This window comes from Melospiza georgiana, chromosome 2, assembly GCF_028018845.1.
Source record: "Melospiza georgiana isolate bMelGeo1 chromosome 2, bMelGeo1.pri, whole genome shotgun sequence".
Lineage (NCBI taxonomy): Eukaryota > Metazoa > Chordata > Aves > Passeriformes > Passerellidae > Melospiza > Melospiza georgiana.
In genome coordinates this window covers 105,871,286-105,893,557 of record NC_080431.1, presented here as the reverse complement: position 1 = coordinate 105,893,557, position 22,272 = coordinate 105,871,286, and the positions used below count along the sequence as shown (strand labels likewise).

Here is a 22,272-nt window from a genome sequence, read left to right as displayed (position 1 = left end):
ATAATTATTTCCTTCTGCAGTGTGGCGTAGGGAGGCACACACTGCCCCAAATGCTGTGGGAGGAGTTCTGTGTTACCTGCTACTGCTGTATGCCTGGCACTTGGGAAAAGCCTGGAATGACAGGGAGAGGGAGGGCAGAAAAAGGACCTAAAGGTGTGTTCCTTCAACACCTCCTGCTTGACAGTTGAGCCCTGCTTTTACCATGGTCAAGTGTCACAGGGGACCAAGTTACAGGGTGAATCAAACTCTATATTTAGGAAGAACAACTGGAAGCTATGACAGGAATTCCCTTTTACACTTTGCTTCTCTGCCGAGTCCCACTCCAGCCTGGAGCAGCACTCAGTGCCGTCCAGGCTGAAAGCATCGGAGCTATTTCAGACACATTAAAAGGGTCACAGTCAATACCTCAGCTGGTAGAAGAAGGTACCTCTTTCAGCATCAAAAGGAGGTGTGCATACTCACTTGACGGTTTGGAACTTTTTTTATATAAGTAAATAAGTTAGCTACTCTTGAAGGGGTCAATTAAAATCTTGAAAGACCCTCATGAAAACTCTTTAGGAATTGCTATGTTTACTACAATAGTTGTGGTTTTCTGCCTATTTTAATGTCTCATGCAGTGCATCAGAGTATTCAGAGCAGATCGCTATTACTTCATAGTCTGTGGGGATCTAAAAATTTAAAATAAAAGTCACTTAAGTACCTCATGACTCATAAGAAGTGTGTATGAGTTTGAATATTGTAGTAGATAGGCAGAAGGCTATTGTTTTCTGTATGTTTATTATATTTAGTGAAATATTATGGTTTTGATCTAAGAGGTTTCTTTCACTAAGCCTAACAGGCAGCTGTAACACAGATTATTGTTTATGTATTACGGAAAATGTGACCACATTTGCCTAGAGCTTGTAATAAGTTTTTGTGTAACAGGCTGAAAGCTGCAGAGTAGAGGTTTCTCTTCTTTCATTAAATTGCTTAGGTCTCACAGTCATGTAGTTCCTGTCAAAGTCTTTTAATAAGATAATACACTGCAGTTCTGTCTCCAAAATGCCCGTTGTGCTTGATGCTGTGCATGCAGTGGGGGGAGAGGACAGCTTCCAGCTGGGGCAGGGGGAGGGCTCTTGCTGTTGTCTGTTTGCTACTGTACATCTCTTGTGTGCATTACAAAAGATGGCATTATGATATCGTATTTAAAACAAATTGAATAAATCAGCTTATTATCTTGGTGCAGCTCTGTCAGAAATTATTTTTAGCGGAGAGACAGAAGATAGGTTCCTTTGTTTTACAAAGTTTTGCTTCAAAACACTCATTTATTCCCCTGCAATAGTCCTGTATTTCACAAGTAGTCCTGCTCGTGAGTACTTCACTGCAAAGCGAGGGAATTTGCAAGGGAAGGTTGCCATAAACCAGCTCCAAATTGAACTAATGCTGCCACTGCTTTCTAAGTTTGGCTCAGCATGCAGCCCATAAAAGGTAAAAGGTAAGGTGTGGGGAGGCCAAAAAGACACCAGGGAATACAGGCTGCATGTCTGCATTTCTCTGCCTGCCAGAGACGTTAAATCCTGCTGTAGAAATGAAGGTGAAGTGGGATTTTTTCAAGTTTGCAGAGCTGATTGGAATACCAGAAATAATACAATCAGTGCAGCACTCTTGACTGTCTCTCTCTGAGACACGTGGTGAAAGAGCAAAGGAATTGATAAAAATTAACTTATCACTTCTGTAATGGATGCTTGTGTAATCTAAGGCTTATTTTCCTGTGATTGATGGTCAGTATTGCTCTGTAAGGAAATTCGGGGAAGGGAGGGAAGGGGAAAGAGCCAGAGATCTATTTTTACTCAGTAGTGTGCTGTTGTCCTGATTTCTGTGGCGGTAATGAGGACAGCATGGTCTGCTAGGAAAATCACCTCCTCCAAAAGCAGTCCTACACAATTGTATCATGCATCCCTCTTTAGGCACCGGTGTCTGATTGCAGTAATTTCCAGCACTGGCTGCTTGTGAACCCAGAGCACCTCGCTGAGGAGCACTAATGCTGGGCTTGTTTCAGAGCTGAGGTTCAGGGTAAATCCTTGCCATTTATCTCTAAGTGCCCCAAGAGGTGTGTATGGGTGTTTCTGCAATGCACAGGCATGCAAGATGAAGTACATCTTGGCAAGAATTTCTTTGTGACAGTGTTTGGGAAGTAGATCCACTGTGCTTCAAAATGTTTAATGTTGTTTAAACATTTTAAAATGTGCTTTTGTTTCCATTTTTCATTCTGATTAGAAAGATGAGAATTTGATTAAAAATTAATTAAACATTCTGTATTATGACTTCTATCTTCCCAGTCAGTTGGGGAATTATTTTGTGTTTATTTTGGAATACAGTCACTGATCAATGGAACAGTTATTTATATGCCTAAGAAAGATTTTCAAAACTAAAGGAGATAGAGTCTAGTAAATCCTTTTGTGTTTTTGAAATGTGTTTGAATTTTATCACAAATGTCAGTGGCTGAGATTACATCCCCTAAAGTAAATTCTGAAGTTTTAAAAACTCCCTCTCATTTGAAAATTGTATATATAAACCCACAATATAAAGCTCATTAAAAGAATGCTGATTTTATTTTGCACAGTGGGATTTTTTCTGATTTATTAATTTAGTAGAAGCAATTTAAACCCAAACAATTTATGAATATGATTGTCATCTGTCTGAATGCTGTGTGGGTTTGGACGCCACTTTTAGCAGCTGAGAGTGTGACCAGAGGGAGACCTCTAATGGCAGGTCATTTGTATTTTTAATTCTGCTCAGCATCCTGCACAGATTTAAAACTGATGTGAGAATATGCAGGAGGAAGTCTTCTAGTCAGTCCCAGCAATACAATTTCAGGCTGATATTGCTGATATTCTAAGTTGAAGCCAACCTACAACTCATCTGGTATTTTGGGAACTGCCTCATGTGGCAGTTATACTCTTTGAGGTAGCCAAGTCTTTACACACTTTTAATTTCTCAGTGTATTTCTGCTATTCTCTCCTATGTCATTTATTTCTGTTCTCATTATTCCCTTCCTATCTAAGATTAAATACAGTATCAAAAATGTGCTGTAGTTTGGTGGTGATCTGTGACTTTTCTGGTGAATTAATTTCTCAGCCTTTAGAATTACTGCCTTACTTTATATTGTAATAGTTAAATAACAAGACTTTGATGAAACTCTAGTCCAGTTAAAATGTAACTTCTCAGTGAGAGAATGAAAGGCTGAGATGGTGTTTCAAATCATCTGCTAATAAAATTTCTTCCTTTTTACTTTGGTGTATTTCCCTTTGCTATTGTATAATAATAGTGTATCAGTCTGTATTTCTCCACCTGCATAAAATTATATGGAAAAATATGTTATTTTTGATCTTATTGCTTAAGAAAATGGATGAATCTATATGATCCAAAACTTTGAAGGGAGGCTACTTTGTGCTCTAGCAATTGTCAAGGAGAACGTTTCTGTTTGACAGTCTTGATAACTTTCAGTCCACGGGCATTAAAGTTTTGCAAGGATTGAGTCAGAAAATGGTTATGTTTGCATTTATCAATATTTTCTAACAAGTTATGTTTTATTTGAGAGAAGGCTTAAACTAATACTACTGAAATGATAATAAAACTGAAAGTTCTAATAATTCCCACATACTGTGACTGAGCTAATCATACACTGTTTATCCTCAAAAGCTTCCTTTAATTCTTACTCATTTTACAGTGCTGTTAAGGTTTGAGAGATTCCTTATCTCTACTCATTATTGTTTTTAATGTGAAAGAGATAGCTTCATTTGTGGCTATGAAAGATTAATTGGTGAAGCTCAGGTGTTCTGTCTCCTCCTGATATCAGAAGGAATAACTAAGCAGCTTGGAAACTGAGATGGAAACTGGAGCTGGGCAGATGAAATGGATGCCTGTCAAGAGGCAGTGTGGGTTAAGTTCTAGCTTATCTTCCACAGCTATCAGAATGTCAGAGCCTGTAACACTTTCCAATTTTGCTTGCAGGGATAAGCCTCTGTCGTAAAAATGTCAAAACAACCAGCATCACATGTCAAAGCCATTCAGGTAAGAGATAGCATTTATGTTTTTAATATAATAAAATAATAAATATCGTCTTCCATTGCTTGGCAGATTGCATTTTTACTCAGACAAAGCACCATAGGAGTGCTAGCTGGGGTTATTCTGTTAAAGTGAAAAGCTTAGTAGATATGAAAGCACTGAAAAAGCATGACCTGGAGATCATCTTTTGATCTGAACTGATAGAAAAACTGGATCAGATAGGTTCATTAATCACTTGTTTGCTTGGTCTTTGCAGTGTTAGGTTATGCCTAGTGGAGGATCATCTAAGAAAAGTATGGTAATGCATCTGTGTAACTGTTAAGTAAAAATAATTCCTGCAACCATTAGATTTGCCACAAAGCCAATATAATGCTGGGAGAATGATAGGCTAAAAAGATAGCATGGGTGTTGTGAAGTTTTTCATGTTTGCATTCTTAAGGAGAAAAACCTTCAAGTTCAAATAATTGTTTAAGAAGCATTTTATTTAGAAACCCAAGGAAAATGAGAGGAACACAGATATTTTAATTTGAAACATTCTTGTCTGCCACATAACTTCTTCAATGATATATTGAAGGAAGATGGAGTTGATTGTTGCACACTTCTTGCTTATAAGGATACTTGCATACTTATAAAATAAACAGCTGGAGAATTATTCCAACATCATCATGAAGTAAGGTCATGAAGAACGTGTTTAGTTCATGTTATCATTGGTTCTTCTCAAAAGGCCAAAATATCTTCTCAACTGAAGAATCTTACAGAATTCTCATGTATTTTGTAAAATGCACTTCCAATGAAATTTTACTAGGAGTTCAAGTTGCCTTACCTAAGAAACACAAAATGGAATTTCTGAAGTCTTCTTTGTTCTCGGTTTTCTTGAGATAATACTAATGCAATGGATTGGAGTATCAAGATTAATCAGCCAGGGGCTAGGCATCATACTAAAGATGCAAGGCACTGTGAAAATGCAGATTCTCTTTATCATCATCATCAATTCTACCAAAATAGGCATGAAAAATACTGTACACTTGAAATTAGAAAAAAGTGCCATTTTGCCAGACTTTTGAATTCACTCAGTTCAATTTAAATCCCTCTTTTACAATGACTATAGAAATGTTTGTAGGATTAATGAAAAAATATGGATCTTTAATAGCTGAAAAGTATTCATTTACATTTTTCCTTTAATCTCCACAGGTACATACAAACATTTCTAAGGAATTATTTGGTTTACATTTTTTTCTTAGAGATGTAATGATAGGCTGCATTTTGTTTCTAGGATGGCTTCCAACTTCTAAATATAAACAATGCTCCTAGGTTGTTCATTTTAAAAATGCATTAAATTTAAGCACTAAGTATTATATTTTAAGAAATTTTATTTTTTTGCAAAGGTGACTTGAATAATGAGAAAAATTACAGCAAAAATTTAATATATATCTATTAAGCATTGGGTCAAAGGTGGTTCTAGTCGGGAGACTTTCACCTGAATTGATGCTTTTTACGCTTTGAGCAGTCTAAGAACTATGACTCAAAATGTCACATTACTTTTCTACATTGTGATTCATATCTTATGATCCTTTGCTATTGTGTGCTGGTATAATAGGACTGATGTGCCCTGGGGAATGTACATCGTGCTGCAGCAAAGGGAAAGTAGTGGCACCTCACTAACTGAAGTGTTTCATGGTGTTCTGTCTCTGAAATGGCTTTTTTCTTTCTGTGCTAGATATGGACAAAAATGTTCACTTCCTAATAGCTACTAAATACAGATGTGTAAGAGTTAAAGGCAGCAGCTGGTTCCCAAGAGTAGTTTGGGGCAATAGAGGACCAAAAGATGTTAATTTCTGGAAACAATTGCTGACCTCCCCTTCTCACTGTACTAAAGGCTGTGAACAGCTCTGACTGAAAATTATTCTATATTTAAACACTCTTGCTTTGCCCAGAGGTAAGGGTGAGGAGGTTTCTGGGTTTTTTGTTGTTGTTTGTTTCTGGATTTCATTCCATTTTCTCTCCAGCTCCTTCCTTCCTTCCTTCCTTCCTTCCTTCCTTCCTTCCTTCCTTCCTTCCTTCCTTCCTTCCTTCCTTCCTTCCTTCCTTCCTTCCTTCCTTCCTTCCTTCCTTCCTTCCTTCCTTCCTTCCTTCCTTCCTTCCTTCCTTCCTTCCTTCCTTCCTTCCTTCCTTCCTTCCTTCCTTCCTTCCTTCCCATTAATTTATACAAAAGTGTCTTTGCAGATTACTCAGTCATTCATCTGGACAGCCAGGAATGGCTGTGATGTTGTGAAGGACTTATCCATAACAGTCCTCAACTCATGCACAGCTGCATCAGCTGAATCCTAACGTTAATGCCCTCTCTCTAAAAAACAGAAAGAAGAGCACACAAAAAAATCTCAAAGTACCAATTCAATTGTCAAACCAGCAATATATTAGTATGTCATTTGTACAGGTATTTTTCCTTTGGTCTGTTCAGAAGGAGCCTGGTAGAGTACATCAGTGCGCCCACCTATCCAGTCATTGCAAAAACTGCATGGCACTAAATATGGTATGCCTTTCAAACAAAGGAAGAGGCAAACTCAATAGTTTTCATAATTAGTATGGATAAACATAACAATCACACCTAGAAACTCTGATTAAAGCAATTATAATTTAGGATTTCCAGAGTCTAGAACAGAAAATTTCCTATTTAGCATTTTACTGGATGGAGATACACTAGGGTCATATCTCCATCTCAACTCACAGGTGACAAAAGTCTTGAAACATATTTTTAAAACAGAATTGTCTTTTTGTTAAACAACAGAAGTTGTTAGGCAACACAGCACAAGTCCTTGCAGGGCTATGCTGCTGTACAGAATTTGGCACACACATTACACAGCTGCTCATCTGCAAGAGAGGACCAGCTCCGGATTAAGAGAGATTGACAGCTCAGGACTTTGGTACCTATGGTCAGGAATTGTTTGGAAACGTCATATTTTCATTTCATGCTGGAAATATTTTAATTTACAGTATGTATTATCAGATCCAAACTGTTTTTAACTATGTCTTAAAGGATGCTCATTTTACTAAATTATTTTGTCAAAACTGCATACTTCTTGCTCAAACTCTGGCATGAATGTCCCTACTGCAGACAAAAAAGTACAAACTGCATTAGTGTGACACAGATTACTGGGAAAGTGCTGAAGCAGACCAAAGAGTTCTTTATTGAATTTAATTAGCAGCCTGGGACTTTTGCTTTCTGAACCACTTTTAGTTGCAGCTGGTCTGTCAGTCACAGTGAGAAATGCAAGGGCTGTAGTGTTCTGTGGGAGGCTGGCTTCTGCTTTGGCTGCCTCCAAGGGGAAGGAATGTCCAAGTTCCAGATGTGCACCACAAGAAGAGATATCTCTTAAAGGTTCAACTCTGCAAACTTGTATGACCATGCTAGCTGTAATTTGCAGAGAAGTTTCCTGTTCCAAAAATCGAAGCTGACTGGAGATACGGGAGCTTGGTGGGGCAGTTACTTAAAACTAGAAATGGCAAAGCTGGGTTTTTTTCACCCATAAATGAAATAGAGAGTTAGGAACTGTGAGGCTGAAAATGCCCTGTCCCTATGGAACTTTAAAAGTGCAGGTGAAAAGTTTCACAGTATCCAAACTAATGCCCAGTGGAAGACCTTTATGAAACAAATGCCTGGTTGTCTGTGACCCTGCAGATATTTGGCAGCCCCGCTGAAATGACAGTGTCATCTTGCATGAATAAGATAATGGGAAACAGGTAAACAGAATAGAGGGAAAAGCATTCATTTCTTGGCAGATGGATTTTTGACTTGCTTGCCATTTGATTACAGCTGTCAGAACAGTTGTTGTTACTGAAAACCGTGAGCTGTTTTCCTGTGGTTGCCCAAGTGGGTCATGATCTGCAAGACCATAACTTGAGCAGGAGGATGGGATTATTTGTCTTCATTTAATGCAGATCAGTCAGGTGGTAAAGGACAAGAGCAGAGCTCTCTGTTAGAAGGCTCTCTGCTTCTGCTCCGTAACATTACCAATTCAACCCCTGGTTTTACCAGTGGGAGTCGTGGTATTTTGATGACATTTCCTAGGAGCAGCTTCTCTTCTGAGATCACGAGATAAGAATAAGTATAAATTGTGCATTTAGTTGATCGTGCCATTTGACTTTTAAAACAATCTTGGCTGGGTCACATTGGGAAATGGATACGTTTCAGCTGCTCTTTCCTAAGCAGTGTTTTGTGCTATTCTATTCCCCAAAATTTTTACTTTTAAGATATCTATTATCAGCCCCAATTATGTTATGGCTGCTGGCTTTCTGCCCCAGATAAAGGATGAGATTGATGCAGTTGTGTGGGTGTAATTCTGGAGGTAGTTTGCAGAAGCCAGGGGCCAGTGGTCTGCCCGGTGTTGGAGCTGGTTCAAGTATTTGCAGTTCGTAGCAACTGTGGGTAAATTTTATTGGTAAAATCACATTTTAAATACTTATGGCTTAAGATGACACAGGACAGGCTTCCCTTCTAAGATACCTGTGATTAAGTGAGGTGAAAAGTGGTGTCATTAGAGAATGGAGAGTGGTCCAGTCATTGGTTGTTATTGAAGGATTTGCATGATTTACACTTAAACATTGTTTTTGGCAGTCACTCTCTGTTTGACCTTGACCAAACTGAAGCAGACCTAGGTGCCTAAAGACTCTTTAGTGTCCAGTACTCATTTGTTTTAAAGTTCAATGAAATCAGAAAGCATTAGTCTAAAATGCAGAAATTTGAAAGCTTTTTAGTTTGTTTTTTCACTTTCTCTCTTGCAAATGGAGATGAAAGCACTTCTCTTTCCACAGGAGTGGTGTGATGATGCATACATTGAAGACATAAGTGCTTGGAAAAAGCATGATAATGTCTATATGCTTGTCCCACTCCTTTTGAGTTTTGCCATTTACCAACTGTATCTTCATTTATCAGTCACTATTAAATGCATCAAATTTCCTTCTCACAGGCTAATATTAACATCCCAATGGGAGCATTTCGCCCTGGTGCAGGCCACCCTCATAAAAGAAAAGAAGTTACACCTGAAGAAGTAGAGGAGGTAAGCAAAAAAGGTTTTTTGATTTGTTTTTTTCTGAGGAGAATCCCTGCCATAAAATGGAAAAAACCTTTAAAGTGATCTTATAGCTCCACATACCCCTCTTAGGTACCACAGCCAGACATGCACTGATCATTCACGAAAATAAATGTCCACTTACTAACACTTCATGTATAAATAGTTCTGCTTTTGGTGCCAAGGCACCTATAGGAACATAAACAGCTTTAAAGGTGTGTAGCTCTGCTTTCCCAGCAGGATGATATCTGCTGTCAGGGGAGAGAGCCAGGATTTCACCAGCAGTATTTCTCTAGATGGGAGATGATGAGATACAGCAGGAAAAGTTATAGCAAGGCTTTGGAAGACTTTGCTGCTATCTGTCACCCTGTGGTGTGATTTATTGTTACAGCTTAACAATATTGGAACAGGTTTTCAAACACAACGCTTTTTAGAAGGTTTATCAACAAGAAGAAATTGAATGTGAAGACACTTGCAAGTTAAAACAGAAATTCCAAACCTATTTATCTGCCCAGGGGTGAAAATACTCCATTTTAGACTGAATTCTGTATTTTCATGCTTGTGTTTTACGAAAGCGTTTGACACTGAGATTTGAATATAAAATCCAATTTATACCTTAACTAACATTGATCACAAAATTTATGATTAAACACAGATATCATATTTCTGAATCATATTAGAGCATCTTAATTACCATTAACTTCAATAATAAATGAGGCCCTAACACCTACAGTGGAAGAAAATGTAGTTGTAGATATTCCAAGCAAGATAAAAAAGATGGGTGCTCCTGGTTTTCCTGGCCAGTTTAATTATTTGGATTCACAGTCCCCAGATGAGAACTCATCCTGCTGGGCCAGAGCTCCCACTGCTCCTCACAGCCAAGGGCAGGACAGGCTGTGTAAGAGCCAATTCTTCTTTTCCTGTCTCAGGCAGATTTTTTTCTCTGAGTTTTGCCATATTTTGATATAAACAGTGCTCTGTTCACAGAGAACTTTCCTGAAATAATCAAACCTAGGCTGACTTGGCTCTTCAGAAGATTTAGAAAACAAACATACAAAATGACCTTGAATAGATATTGTGGCTTTCTCCCTTGGAAAGGAATCAAAGCATATTCTCTCAGCAGTAATTAAACTGGTGAAGGAGTGGATGTTATTAAGCAGAAACTAATATAGCATGTGTGAGTTCTAGTAATGTTTGAGAAATAAAATAAATGACTGGTCCTGATAATTACATTTGTTTGGGTAATTGAATGTTGGTTTCTCAGCTGCATGAATACCTATAGGAGACAGACATTATGGAAGATCTTGTCCCATGTTTTATGGGCAATACTCAACCAAACCAATGGGATTAAACACTACAGACAAAGATCTTGTTATAGGAATAGAATAAAAATGCTACCAGTGAACTTGTCATTTCAATTTTCTCACCTTGTTAAGTTTTGCCATACAGCTCATGATTTTTCAGAGCAGTTTTAGGCAACTGCAACTTTTGCAAACGGTGCATAATCACTGCTAACAGTGCATTATCCACTGTACTTTAAAGCCTTGACATAGGAGATGAGGGGAATATGGATCTTACTCAAAGGGGTGGTGGAGTCAGATAGGAATGTCTATTTTTGAAGGTCAGTGGAGCAGACATGTTAACATGAAAAGAAATGGAGGGTGGGAATTACAGGAAATAACTCTTCTTCAGTCAGAGCATTCCCATGCTTGTATTTTTTAACCCTTGTTGTATATCTAAGGAACTCTTCAGGCTTCCTTCCATAAAACTGAAGGCTTTAGTCTAAGCTCAGCTCTGTGTTGCACATGGAGTGAGTGATACAGGGAGCAGTGAGGTCCTAAACAGCAAACATCTGAGATGGAAGAGAAAGCTGACAACAATTTATGGAGCACAAAATCTCCAAAGTGTGGGCAAAGCTTGCACTACTTGTTCTACAAGAGGAATGGTATAGCACATGACTTGAAATGGGATTTTTTAGATAGCTTCTGCTATGTACTAATAAGTACTGCTGGGTTCAGGGAGTACTTGTTTCCCCTGATTATTCAGATTATCTAGGAAAACTGTCAAAGGAAACAGTAAAAGCTCATTACATCTTTGACTAGTGATACAATTTTGTGTATCCTTCCAAACAGCTTTTGTATCAATTTACTTATACTCCTGCAGTGCTTTGCTACTGTTTCAGGATGTTAGATCATTAAACCAGGTATCAGGCAGTACATACAGTTCCTGGGGATGAATTACTGGCTGGGATTTGAAATCATCTAGCAAAAAATAGTCAAATATTATTAGTATTATCTTGGAATAATTAATAGTGCATTGGCTAAAATGTGAGAAAAGATAATACAAGTCTACCAAGCCAAGAAATGTAATTATCAATTCCATTTTCTTATATCTGGTGATCTTAGGAAAGTCCTAAAGATCAGATAGGAAGAAAATGGCAGTTTTCTCCAATACTTTGTTTGTTTGACATTGCAGCCTTTTTTCTGATTAGCATTAGTCCATTAGTCAACAGAGAAAAAAAAGAGGGGTTTACTGGCCAATAATATTTGACAAGTAATGTTGGAATTTTAAAAATTAAGTTAAATATTAAGAATTGACTGTTCACAGTTAATTCCCCTTTTCAAAAAGGGTGGCTAATAAATCTGAATCATGATTGAACTATAAAAAGCCCATCACAAGAGGACATTCACAGAGTAATCAAAAATGAAAAAATAATTTCATAATGAAATTATTTATAGTAAAATAGAAATTAATCTCTACATGTACTTGATTCCTCCTTTATGTCACCTTTATAAAATACACACCAGGCTGGAACAACAGTACACTCATGTCTGGAAATCTACTCCTTGGAAAGATTACCCAGTCTAGAGTAGAAATGGTCTAAAATACCTGCTCTACTCACCTAGAAGCAATAGTAGAGCTGAGGAAGTACCAAGGGCTGAAATACTGTGGTCCATTGGGAAATGAGCTGAGTTGCTCACTGTTGTGTAGTTGCTGTTATTTAACTGGCATTTTTACATGTCAGGAAAATAGCCATGCAGCACTACCCTAATTCAAATATAAAATGATAAAACCCCTTCTGGTCTTGCAACTGAAGTTATGAAAAGTTAAATTTCAACTCATGTTGATCTTGCAGGGAGCTTTTGGAGTCCATAACCCACTATCAACACTCTTCTCCAGAGCTGCAGAAGTACATGATGATCTTCCTCTCCAAGTGTCGGGCAACTCTAAACTCTAAAAGGAATTAGATGATAAAAAATGGTTTTTCTGCTTTTTTAATCATTTAAAATATGAAAGATTTAAAGTTGCCTTTAATTCTCCAGTTATTTTCTAGAAATATAATTGCCTGGCATTATAAATTCTAAACCTCATTCCTCTACACTGAGCATCTTTCATTCTTTTTAGAATGGTTTTAGACATTGTAGACAACAACCAACAAAATAACTTATCTCTTCATGACTCCACCCCTTTTTCCACTGGGATTGCCTTTAGAATAAAAACATCATTTCCTGTTTTTCAAATAACTGATCTATGCTCATGTTCAAGAGATTGCTATTGCAGCAGGAAGGTCACTGGTGTCCTTTTGTGCAGAATGCTCCTGCTTCAACAGAGGAGGAGAAAGAGAAGAAACTGCTCCCAGGAGCTAAGAAGCTTCCAGGTCTTGCTGTCAACTTGTCAGAGATTCAGAACATAAAGAGTGAGCTGAAATATGTCCCCAAAGCTGAACAGTAGCTGGAAGAAGCAGGTGAGTAGAAGAGAGTTTCTCTGCATGGCTCTGGGAGAAGCAGGCTGATCCAGAAAGCTAAGTAAAAAGATGGTTTTTCAACTACTCCAGTGGACCTGGAGTCACACACCATAATTCAAAGGAATATTAGAATATTAGAAAATATTAGAACTCATAATTGGGATTTGCTGTTATTTCAATCATGTTGGAGACTAAATCCAGTGATAAATGGCACCCACCAACCCGCCTGAAGTAGTCTGTTCAGCATACTAGGAATTCAGTGCATTTGGAATATCAAAATCACTTTAAAAAGAATGTATTGCTTCATAAGCATAAGTTCCAGTTTTTTAAAATATAGAACTTGTATTTTTACAATATAACTAGAAATTAATGTTTTACAATGCAAATAAATTTATTGCAGTGGTGGACAAGTAGGTCAAGTAGGTCAGTATTTTTAAAAAGCTTCTTTGGAACATTAGTAATTTGATATTAATTTAATTATGTAATTGAAAATTTACATACTAATGGTTCCATGTATTTGACCACACAAACATACCCCATGCTATTTGTGGCACTCCAGGGCTTGCTGTAGTCTAGCACAGGAAGGACATGGACATGTTGGAGTGAATCCAGAGGAGGGGCACAAAGGTGAAGGGAGGGCAGGAGCATCTCTGTGAAATACACACTGAGAGAGTGAGGTTGTTCTGCCTGGAGAAGAGGAGGCTCTGGGCAGACATCACTGTGGCCTTTCAGTACTCAAAGAGGGCTCATAGAAAAAAGGGGACAGAAATTCTGGTAGGTCTTCTTGTCGTAGGATAATGAGTAATGGTTTTAAACTTGAGGGCATTGGATTCAGACTAGATATTAGGAAGAAGTTTTTTGCAATGAGTTTGATGAAACACTGGACCAGGTTGCCCAAAGAGGTTGTAAATAAATGCCCCATAAACACTGAAGATCAGGCTGGATGAGGCTCTGAGCAACCTGGTCTAGTGAAGATGACTCTACTTATTGCAGAGGGGTTGGACTAGATGATCTTTAAAGATCCCTTCCAGCCCAAAGCACTCTATGATTCTATGATCATTTTATTTAAAAGGAAATATTCAGTGCCAAGTGAATATTTCCAAAAGGAAGTATTCAGCACTTCAGTGCCAACTTCAGAAAAATTTATATCTGATTTCAAACTAGACCCATAAGCCTTTGTTCTTCTACATTCTGAACCTTATAGAAATTTATGATAACTTCTGTCCATGAAATTATCCTCTGATTTCTTTGAAAAGCCTGAGTCAGTAAAGATGTGTCAGGCACTTTCAATGAAAACCCAGATGTACAGAGAAGTTTTAATTCCAAAAAATCCCCACCCTGGCTACAGTAAGAAAAAGATAGTTGTGTCACATAATACTCACCTGAATTGCTAGTTGTGCATGCTGACTGATAAATCCTTTTTATCCTGAAGAGAGACAGAGGAGTTGAGCAGGAGAAAATCATCTGGAATTTACTGCACAGAAACATAAATGAAAAACAGAGGAAAACAGAAAGTCATGCAAAGGGGTTTTGGGAATGCAGAAATGCTAAGAACCAAGAATATGAAAAGAAATTGTGTATAAGTTGAGTGCATTACCCCAGTGCACTCTGCATCATTAACATAATTATTTTTTATGTACAGCATAAATATGCCATTTGGAAGGAAAGAGTGTTGAGTTTTTTCTTGCTTTTACCCTGCTGTGTCATAATGTTCCTGATATTTTAAACATGCAACAGAGTCTTTCTCTTCAGGAAACTTGGGGGAGGGGAAAAAACATTTTGTAAAATGTAACATTTTAGTAATTTCAGTAAAGCACTGCCCAGAGAAATACGAATTTTTAATGTGAGGCTTTAAGGAGGTTTTTTCCTATAAGAGATATTCCAACATAAATTTACCCCCATATTTATTCTCAGATGATTGCTATTTTTAACATTTAAAAGTTTTTTAGTAATTACCTTACTGAGAATCTGACAGAGACATTTAGGGCAGGCTCAGATGTTCACTCTAAAGTTTTCTACAGAAACATCAGCCATGTAAAGGGCATCTTGAAAGCAGTGATGTTATTAAGAAGTAATTTCTGTCTCTGTCCTTCTTTTGATGTATTGGTTATCAGGTCCTGACAGGTATATAGATTTCTAGATTTTGGGTAGTGCAGTCACAGATCAGATCTGAAAACTCAGTGTTCACAGGAGCTGCAGGTGCAGTTCTCACTGTAGCCTGTGAGTTTGGATGTTGTGCAAAACTAAGCATGTGCCTGAATGCCACATAAAATTGAGATGTAAATTAATTAGGTGCCACATCCAGCAACCTTGAGTGATACTGAATGTAAGGACTGACCCCTGTAAGAGGAAATTAATCAGATCCAGTGCTTAAGGCCTCCTGCCTGCAGCCTTGTATAAAATGTGATATTGCCAGAAAGCTGTTTTATGATTGATTGTACAAATCTAGAGAAGATTATCTAAGTCTGCAAGAAATTCACAATCACATATACCTAATACTTTGCTCCATCTACAAGAATGGGTTAGAGATCATCCTTTGGATGTGATGGTCTCAAAAGAATGGTGAGCTGACTGGTCAATAGAATATGCCAGTGCAGAGTGTGTACTGATAGATGAGAGTGTTCTTTGGTTTTCACAGTTTGGAAATTAATTCTCTCTTACATCAGTACTATAATCTTCTCAGATATTCACTATTGAGGGATTTCCCTTTGATATTATTTTTTTCTTTCTTGTGGTACTCTGTAGGAAACTCTGTTTCTACTTGAAACAGTTAGAATAACTCCAAATACTCTGGATAATTTCCATTATTCTGTGATCCTATAATATCATGCAATAAAAAAAATCCCAAATACACTTTAACATGCCACAGATATCAAAGCTTTTAGAACCACAGCAGGTATTTCCAACTTTACCTCCTGTATTTTCATATTTCATGGTTAGTTTCAATAAATTGTAAGCTGACCTGATTAATTTTGTATTAATTTTGATCCATGTTTTCTTGCTCAGTTTAGCATGCAAACCCAGCAGCAAAAATAAGAAACCTACAAAGCATTAGGCTGGTTCATTATTTGCAAGCCCATTCCTACATAATTTTCACTTTAGAGTAACTTCTATTAAATGTCTTTGGTCTTGCTCTTCTCCAAATTAGGAAACATGAATAGACTTGCTAGGATCGTAGTGGTGACTACAACAGTTTGTGGGAGAAATGTAATTTGGGAGATGTCATGAAGCTGAATCCACTAAAGGTCATCAAGTGCTCCTCAGTTAAGATATTACTGTAGTCATCCCTTATGGGGATCTGGTCTATCATCTATAATTAGCTAATTAGCATAATCTGTCATAAAGATTTTTTTCTTCCATACCTGTAGATGATGTGTTACATGCAGCTAGTTTTAATATACAATGTGAGTTATGATCAATTTTCCTTTTCTCCATCTACAATTTTTTTCTGCTCTTTTCACACCTGGATATTTCTACATGCACAGGAATGAAGCATATGCAAAATAAAATAGTAGCAAAATATCATACATTAAAAATATATGCTCTATTGAATAAGCAATGGTAGGAAGCAGTTTGTGACAAATGGAGCCTGCTGTGGCTGAGATTTATTGCCAATTGTTGTGATATCTCATGTGATAACTAGCATGGTGATTGTACTTGGAAATGGGTCTGAGCACAAACTGGCATTTCCCCTGAGAATATAGATAATGGCAGCCAGTTACTTCTGCAGCTCATGTTCATTCTTCATCCTGCATCCCTTCACCTTTGTGTCCTAAGTGTGGAGGGCTGTGTAACAAATCTTTTATGGTGATGGGCCATGGAATCTAAATGCTGGACTTTGGTTTCAGAGGACCTAAACCTTCAGCTAAAGGGGTCTCGTCCTTTCCTCTTGAAGAAAGCATTCTTAGTGGAAGAACTTCTCAAAAGGCAAAAAGGGAAATTTACTATCTTGAAGTTACAAAACAGTCTGTCATGGACATGGGGCAGCACTCCCAGCACTGTATTCTGGTTGTGTTTGGAGAAAGAGATTGTCAGGATCCCCATCACAATGTTGATGAGATTGTTTCTCACCATCTAATGCAGTACTTGCAGACAAATCATTGTCTTTACCTGGAGCTCTACTGGGGAGGGTGGTTTCATTGCAGAAGGTAGTTCTGTTGTCAGATTACAGAAGCAAGGGAACTCTATTTTGAAGTCTAAAGAACTAGCAAATGCTTTCTAGGGCAGCTTAGCCTTTGCACTATGCAGAGAATTCTGCCCCACATAAAATGAGAAATCTTGTCAGCAGAGCAGCCTCTGAGATTGGCATCACTTGGGGAAAAAAGAAAGGGGGAAAAGCCATAACAGAAGTCCCAGAAGGGAATAAAGGTCTTATATCCATACACACAAGATGGTGTGCTATTAGTTATTCCTTGGTGTTGCTATTAATTATTTACCTTAAAAAATTTGTCTATCACCTCAGGCTAAAAATGCACATTATAACTTTGCCCCCTAAAGACTTAATTACAGTTTCCTGCTACATATTGCTCTAAAGCTGCCCCTCAGTTGCAGCAGCCATTTACCTCTCCTGGTGTCCCTGCTCTTACACACAATTTAGTGTTTGCATCTTGTCCCTGTGCTCACATGGATCAGAGAGCTACATTTAAACTGCAGAACAGTCACAAGCAAGGTTATTGCTTTTTTCTCACAAACACAACAGTGCTTTGCTAGTAGAGGAACTCTGACCTGCTGTGAGCTCTTGAAAGAGCACTGCAGTTTTAGGAATATGTGTTCATTTAATTGAGTCCCAGCAGCCAAAGCTTCTGTGAGAGAAGGGAATCCTGCTTCCAGAGGATGCCAGGGTAGGTCAGGATATAAAATCTCCTGGAGTGGGAACTATGGGGTGAAGAGGGAAGATGTACATCAAGAATTTCTACAGAACCCTTCTGCCAAAGTGAGAGAGGTCATGGGGAGATCTCCTCGGTGTGCATGAGTGCCTGAAGGCAGGGTGCAAAGAGGACAGAGCCAGGCTCTTCTTGGTGGTGCCCAGTGTCTGGGCATCCCCCAACATACTCGCTATGAGGCCTGTGTTAATTTCAAAGTCTTCTTGTCTTCCTCTATCTATGGTTTCCCAGCATTGTGCTGTTTTAGATTCAGAACTCCCAGACCAGCCGCACTCAAGGGTTTTATGGCCAGCCATCAACTTTGTCAGGTCCCTTCTTCTTGTAAAACTGTCCTAAGAAACTGGGTAGCTGAAGGCTTGTAGGATTTTTTAATAGCATATTTAAAGTTCTTTTGGTTTGCCTTCCAGGTTTTTTGGGTGTATTTAAGATGTGCTTTCAGACTTTAAAATGGAAGAGCTAGAAATTTCTTTTCAAAGAGAAAAATGGAATATCCAGGACATTATTTAGTATCAGAGGAACCGTTGTAATCCTATTACCTCCTTAAGAAAAAAAAAATCATGTTTCCCAGAGTTTCTGTGAGCAGAACAAAAAATTTAGTTGTCATGGTTTAACCCCAGCCAGCCACCAGGTACCACACAGGAGCTCATTCACTCCCCACCAGTATTGCGGGGAAGAGAATTGGAAGGGTAAAAGTGAGAAAACTTGTGGGTTGAGATAAAAACATATTAATAGGTAAAGCAAGTATCATGCAAGCAAGCAAAGCAAAACAAGGAATTCATTCACAGCTTCCCAAGGGCTGGCAGGAGTTCAGCCATCTCCTGGAGAGCAGGGCCCCATTGCACACATCAGTGACTTGGGAAGACAAACACCAGCAACACCAGCACTCCAAACATCTCCTCTTCCTCCTTTTTTCCCCCACTATATACTGATCATAATGCCATAGGGTCTGGAATATCCCTTTGGACAACTGGAGTCCCCTGTCCCAGCTGTGTCTCCTCCCAGCTTCCCACCAGCATGGATGTAGGAAAAGCAGAAAAGGTCTTTCTGCAAGCAGGGCTTTCTGCAAGCCCTGCTCAGCAATAACAAAAATATCTCTGTATTATCAGCCCTGTGTTCAGCATAAATCCCAAATTTAGCCCCATAGCAGCCACCCTGAAGAGAATTAACTCCACCCCATCCAAACCAGCCCAATTTCCTGTAGTGTGGTTTGCACGTGTCTGTCCTGGATTGAGTCTCTAGCCCAGCATACATCAGTCCTTTGCAAGTCAAGGAGAAATTTCCTTCTCATTCTCTAGCTGAATTATGGAAGAGGATGGGGAAAACAGACTGGAGAGAGTCTGCTTTCTGGAGGCCTAAGAAAGCTTGAAGGTGTGTGTTAGGAGGTTAATTTTGCCAAGTAAAGAGCAGGGCATATTCTTATAAACCACAAATGCTTCTACATAAACTAGTTAGGAAAAGATTTTGCTTTGTGGTTCTGGAAACTGACTAATAACTTCGAAACAAACACTGAAGAATCAGAAAACATTTTGCTTCAAAGCAAACTACAAGAATAGATGCTTGTATTTTCTTCAAAACAAATATGAAAAAAATAGCCTTTTATTTCCAAACTGTATATTCAAACAGAGATTTTTAAATTATTATTACTGGAGGAGACAAGCATAAAGTAATAACTTGAAGAAGTCTGTCCTAATTTTTGGAAGATGAGCATGTTGTTTACTGCTCTATCCACACCATACACAGGAGAGTTTGCAGACATGTGGAGATGAACAGGCCTCTACACAGGGACAGGAGCAATGTCTTCATTGACCCTCTCCTTTGAAACATTAATGCACTTAAAGTAACAAAATATTTCCAATGCTAGCAATGTGGACCCACAAATCTCTGCTCTGTTCTCAAGTGAGAACCATTTCTGGAAGAGTTTTCTTTGAAAGTTGAAAATTTTCATAGCTCACTGCTATTTAATAACTGCTTCCCTGTAGTCATTCTGTTGATTACTTAGTCCTGAACTCTTTTATAAAATAACCCCTCTCTTTCCATTGGTGCTGTTCATGAAAGATTTTCATAAAAAATAAACTTTACACTCAGTTGCCTGAGTGAGATGCAACTTCTGGGGTGACATCCCTCAGAGAAAGCTCAGAAAGGCAGGAGGTCTCATGAGATATTAGATGTTGAGGGATCAGTGAAATGTGAAGAAGGAATACAGTCAACAGTCTTTTTTTGGCTTATCTCTCCTAGATGTGTTAAGACTTAGCCCATGAACTACAGCATCTAACAACAGGTACTACTGGAATGTACTCCTCTTGGAAATCTCAGAACAGGATATCAGGAATCCCTAAAACTTCTGTTATTTGCTGTGTGAACAGGTCCAAGTATTTAGATGAATACTGTGACTTGAAAGGCACCTATCCCAAGTCATATTCATATAAATCCATGCAGAACTAGCTCTGACCAGGGAACTGTGGACATGAGAAGCTGGAGAGCAGGAACAAGATCCTACTGATCACTGCTAGATGGGTATGAGCGAGACGAGAGCAATGCTGTTTGTCTCTTTCTGGGAACTGTCCTGCCAGTGTTAGGTATGCCTGGAGCAATCAGACACTGCAATGACAGAAATCATCCGAAACACAAAATAATAAGCAATTCCAGTCATTCCCACCTTATACAGTTCAAAATGTGTTCAGCACAAGGTTTTCAAGCACTACATCAGAGTGAAAAGGCTAACTGCTTTGGAACACATGAAGTGTGACTTCCCACCTTAGTAACAGCTCAGATAGTTTTATCAAATCTACATAAATTGTAGCCAATTAAGTTGACAGTATGATCTGAAATATCTCAGCTCTGATGTGATAATCAAACGAATTTTCTTCTAAATTTAGTGCCTCATCATTTTGTTTTATAGATTTTATTCATTTCATTTGATAGAAGACTACCTAATTATGTTCTCACAGCCTTGTGCTTAAAAACCACATAAATTGCTGCATTACTGTACTTTGTCATCTCTTGCAGAACTGGCTCTATGTGGCATGAGCCTTGTCCCCCCTGTCCAGGAGCAGGCCATCTACAAGTGTCCCAAGCCCTGCTTTGTACTCAGGACTACATCTGCTTCAGCCACCAAATTGCTCCTGGTGTGCCTTCTTTTAAAAAAATGTAGCTCTTTTAGTGCCAAGGCTACTTCTGTTTCACACTTGTTTGCAAATTTCTTCAGAGAATAACATTTTGTAGTGCTTGAGCTCCCTGTGTGTTAGGGTAGAACATCCTATGTAGGTGGAGCTCACCATGACACTGATCCCAAGATCCATTGCCCCACTGTCAACACTGCAGAGGAAATGCTAAGCTTCCAATGTAGCTGGGTTTTGCTGACCCTATCTGCTGCTGGTTTAATCTCCTAATTTCCCTTTGATTTGCCAATGGAGTCTCAAATACTCTGTATTTCCATGTGAACAAAGGACACAGCATAAATGAGCGTTTCCCTGCAGAAATATGTATTAGTTTTACTCTCAGTGTTGTTCATAACTTAATTTTCAAATTTGATTTGCTATGGGTTTTAGCTAGCTGAAGGGAGACTCAGCTGAACTAACCATTACTTCAACTTGGGAACAAGTATAATGCCTGGTTTTCTGTCCTGCCATTTACTGGTCATAACAGTAGGGCTGTATTTGCTTCTGACTGTATTTGCTTCTGACTGCAATTGGCTGAGGTTCATGTACAGACATGGATTCCATAATAGCAGAATAAAACCCTCAGTCTTGCTCTTCAGAACTCACTCCCCCACCTTGGTAAAGCTGATGTAGCATTGCTTTTAATTTAATAATTCAGCTATTCAATGGATAAAAGAAATAAATCGAGTCCTTCAGCTTTTAGCTCTCCTGGGTCTTTGTTCTCATTTATTGCCTTGGAGCACACCTTGTCTTAAAATTGCTGTTCCTCCTACGTGAATTTGCAGAGCCTTTGAGGGCAGAGCAGAGCGATGTTGGAGCAGTGATGGCAGAGGGCAGGGATGCACTCGGGGAGGGAGGCGCTGGCCGGGATCGCCCCGCTGGCAGCGATGCAGGAACGGGGCTGGGACAAAGGGACAGCAATGGCTTTTACTGGGGAAACATCAAAGAACAAAAAGCTTCCCCCAAAGCCAAACTGCTCCTGTTCTGAGGGAAGGATGATGACAATAACTGGATATTGCTGTTTCAAAGCTTTGAAACGTGCTTGCTGCCTTTGTGCAGAAGATGAAACCAACATGAAGTATGTATTGAAATGGAAGAAAATGCATATGCAGACTTGAAAACAAATATTTGAGCTGAAATAGGCAGAATACAGGGAAAATAATACCTTCAGTTTTTCTGTGTTTACAACTCACACTGCTCTTGAGTGCAGTACCTTTCCCAAAGATTGTTAAAGATGGGATACAGTATGTCCTCTGCTAAAATTAATGAAGGATCTCAGACCTCCATTAAATACCTAATGAAAGATCCCAAACCTTTTAAATTTGAATTTCTCAATTTCCTTGGTTTTGTGGTTTTGTCTGAAAACACTTAAA

The 22,272-nt window shown here is 38.6% G+C and overlaps 1 protein-coding gene across 1 annotated transcript in view; it reads left to right on the top strand.

Moving 5' to 3' along the window:
* Positions 1 to 319: 319 nt before the first annotated feature.
* Positions 320 to 22,272, top strand: part of SMPX (small muscle protein X-linked) — a 41,128-nt gene continuing 19,175 nt past the window's right edge. Inside the window, exons 1-4 of the mRNA XM_058018239.1 lie at positions 320 to 448; positions 3,994 to 4,053; positions 9,012 to 9,101; positions 12,705 to 12,858. Of these exons, the coding sequence (XP_057874222.1) occupies positions 4,015 to 4,053; positions 9,012 to 9,101; positions 12,705 to 12,845 (270 nt within the window). The 5' untranslated portion in view covers positions 320 to 448; positions 3,994 to 4,014 and the 3' untranslated portion in view covers positions 12,846 to 12,858. The remainder of the gene's footprint in view (positions 449 to 3,993; positions 4,054 to 9,011; positions 9,102 to 12,704; positions 12,859 to 22,272) is intronic.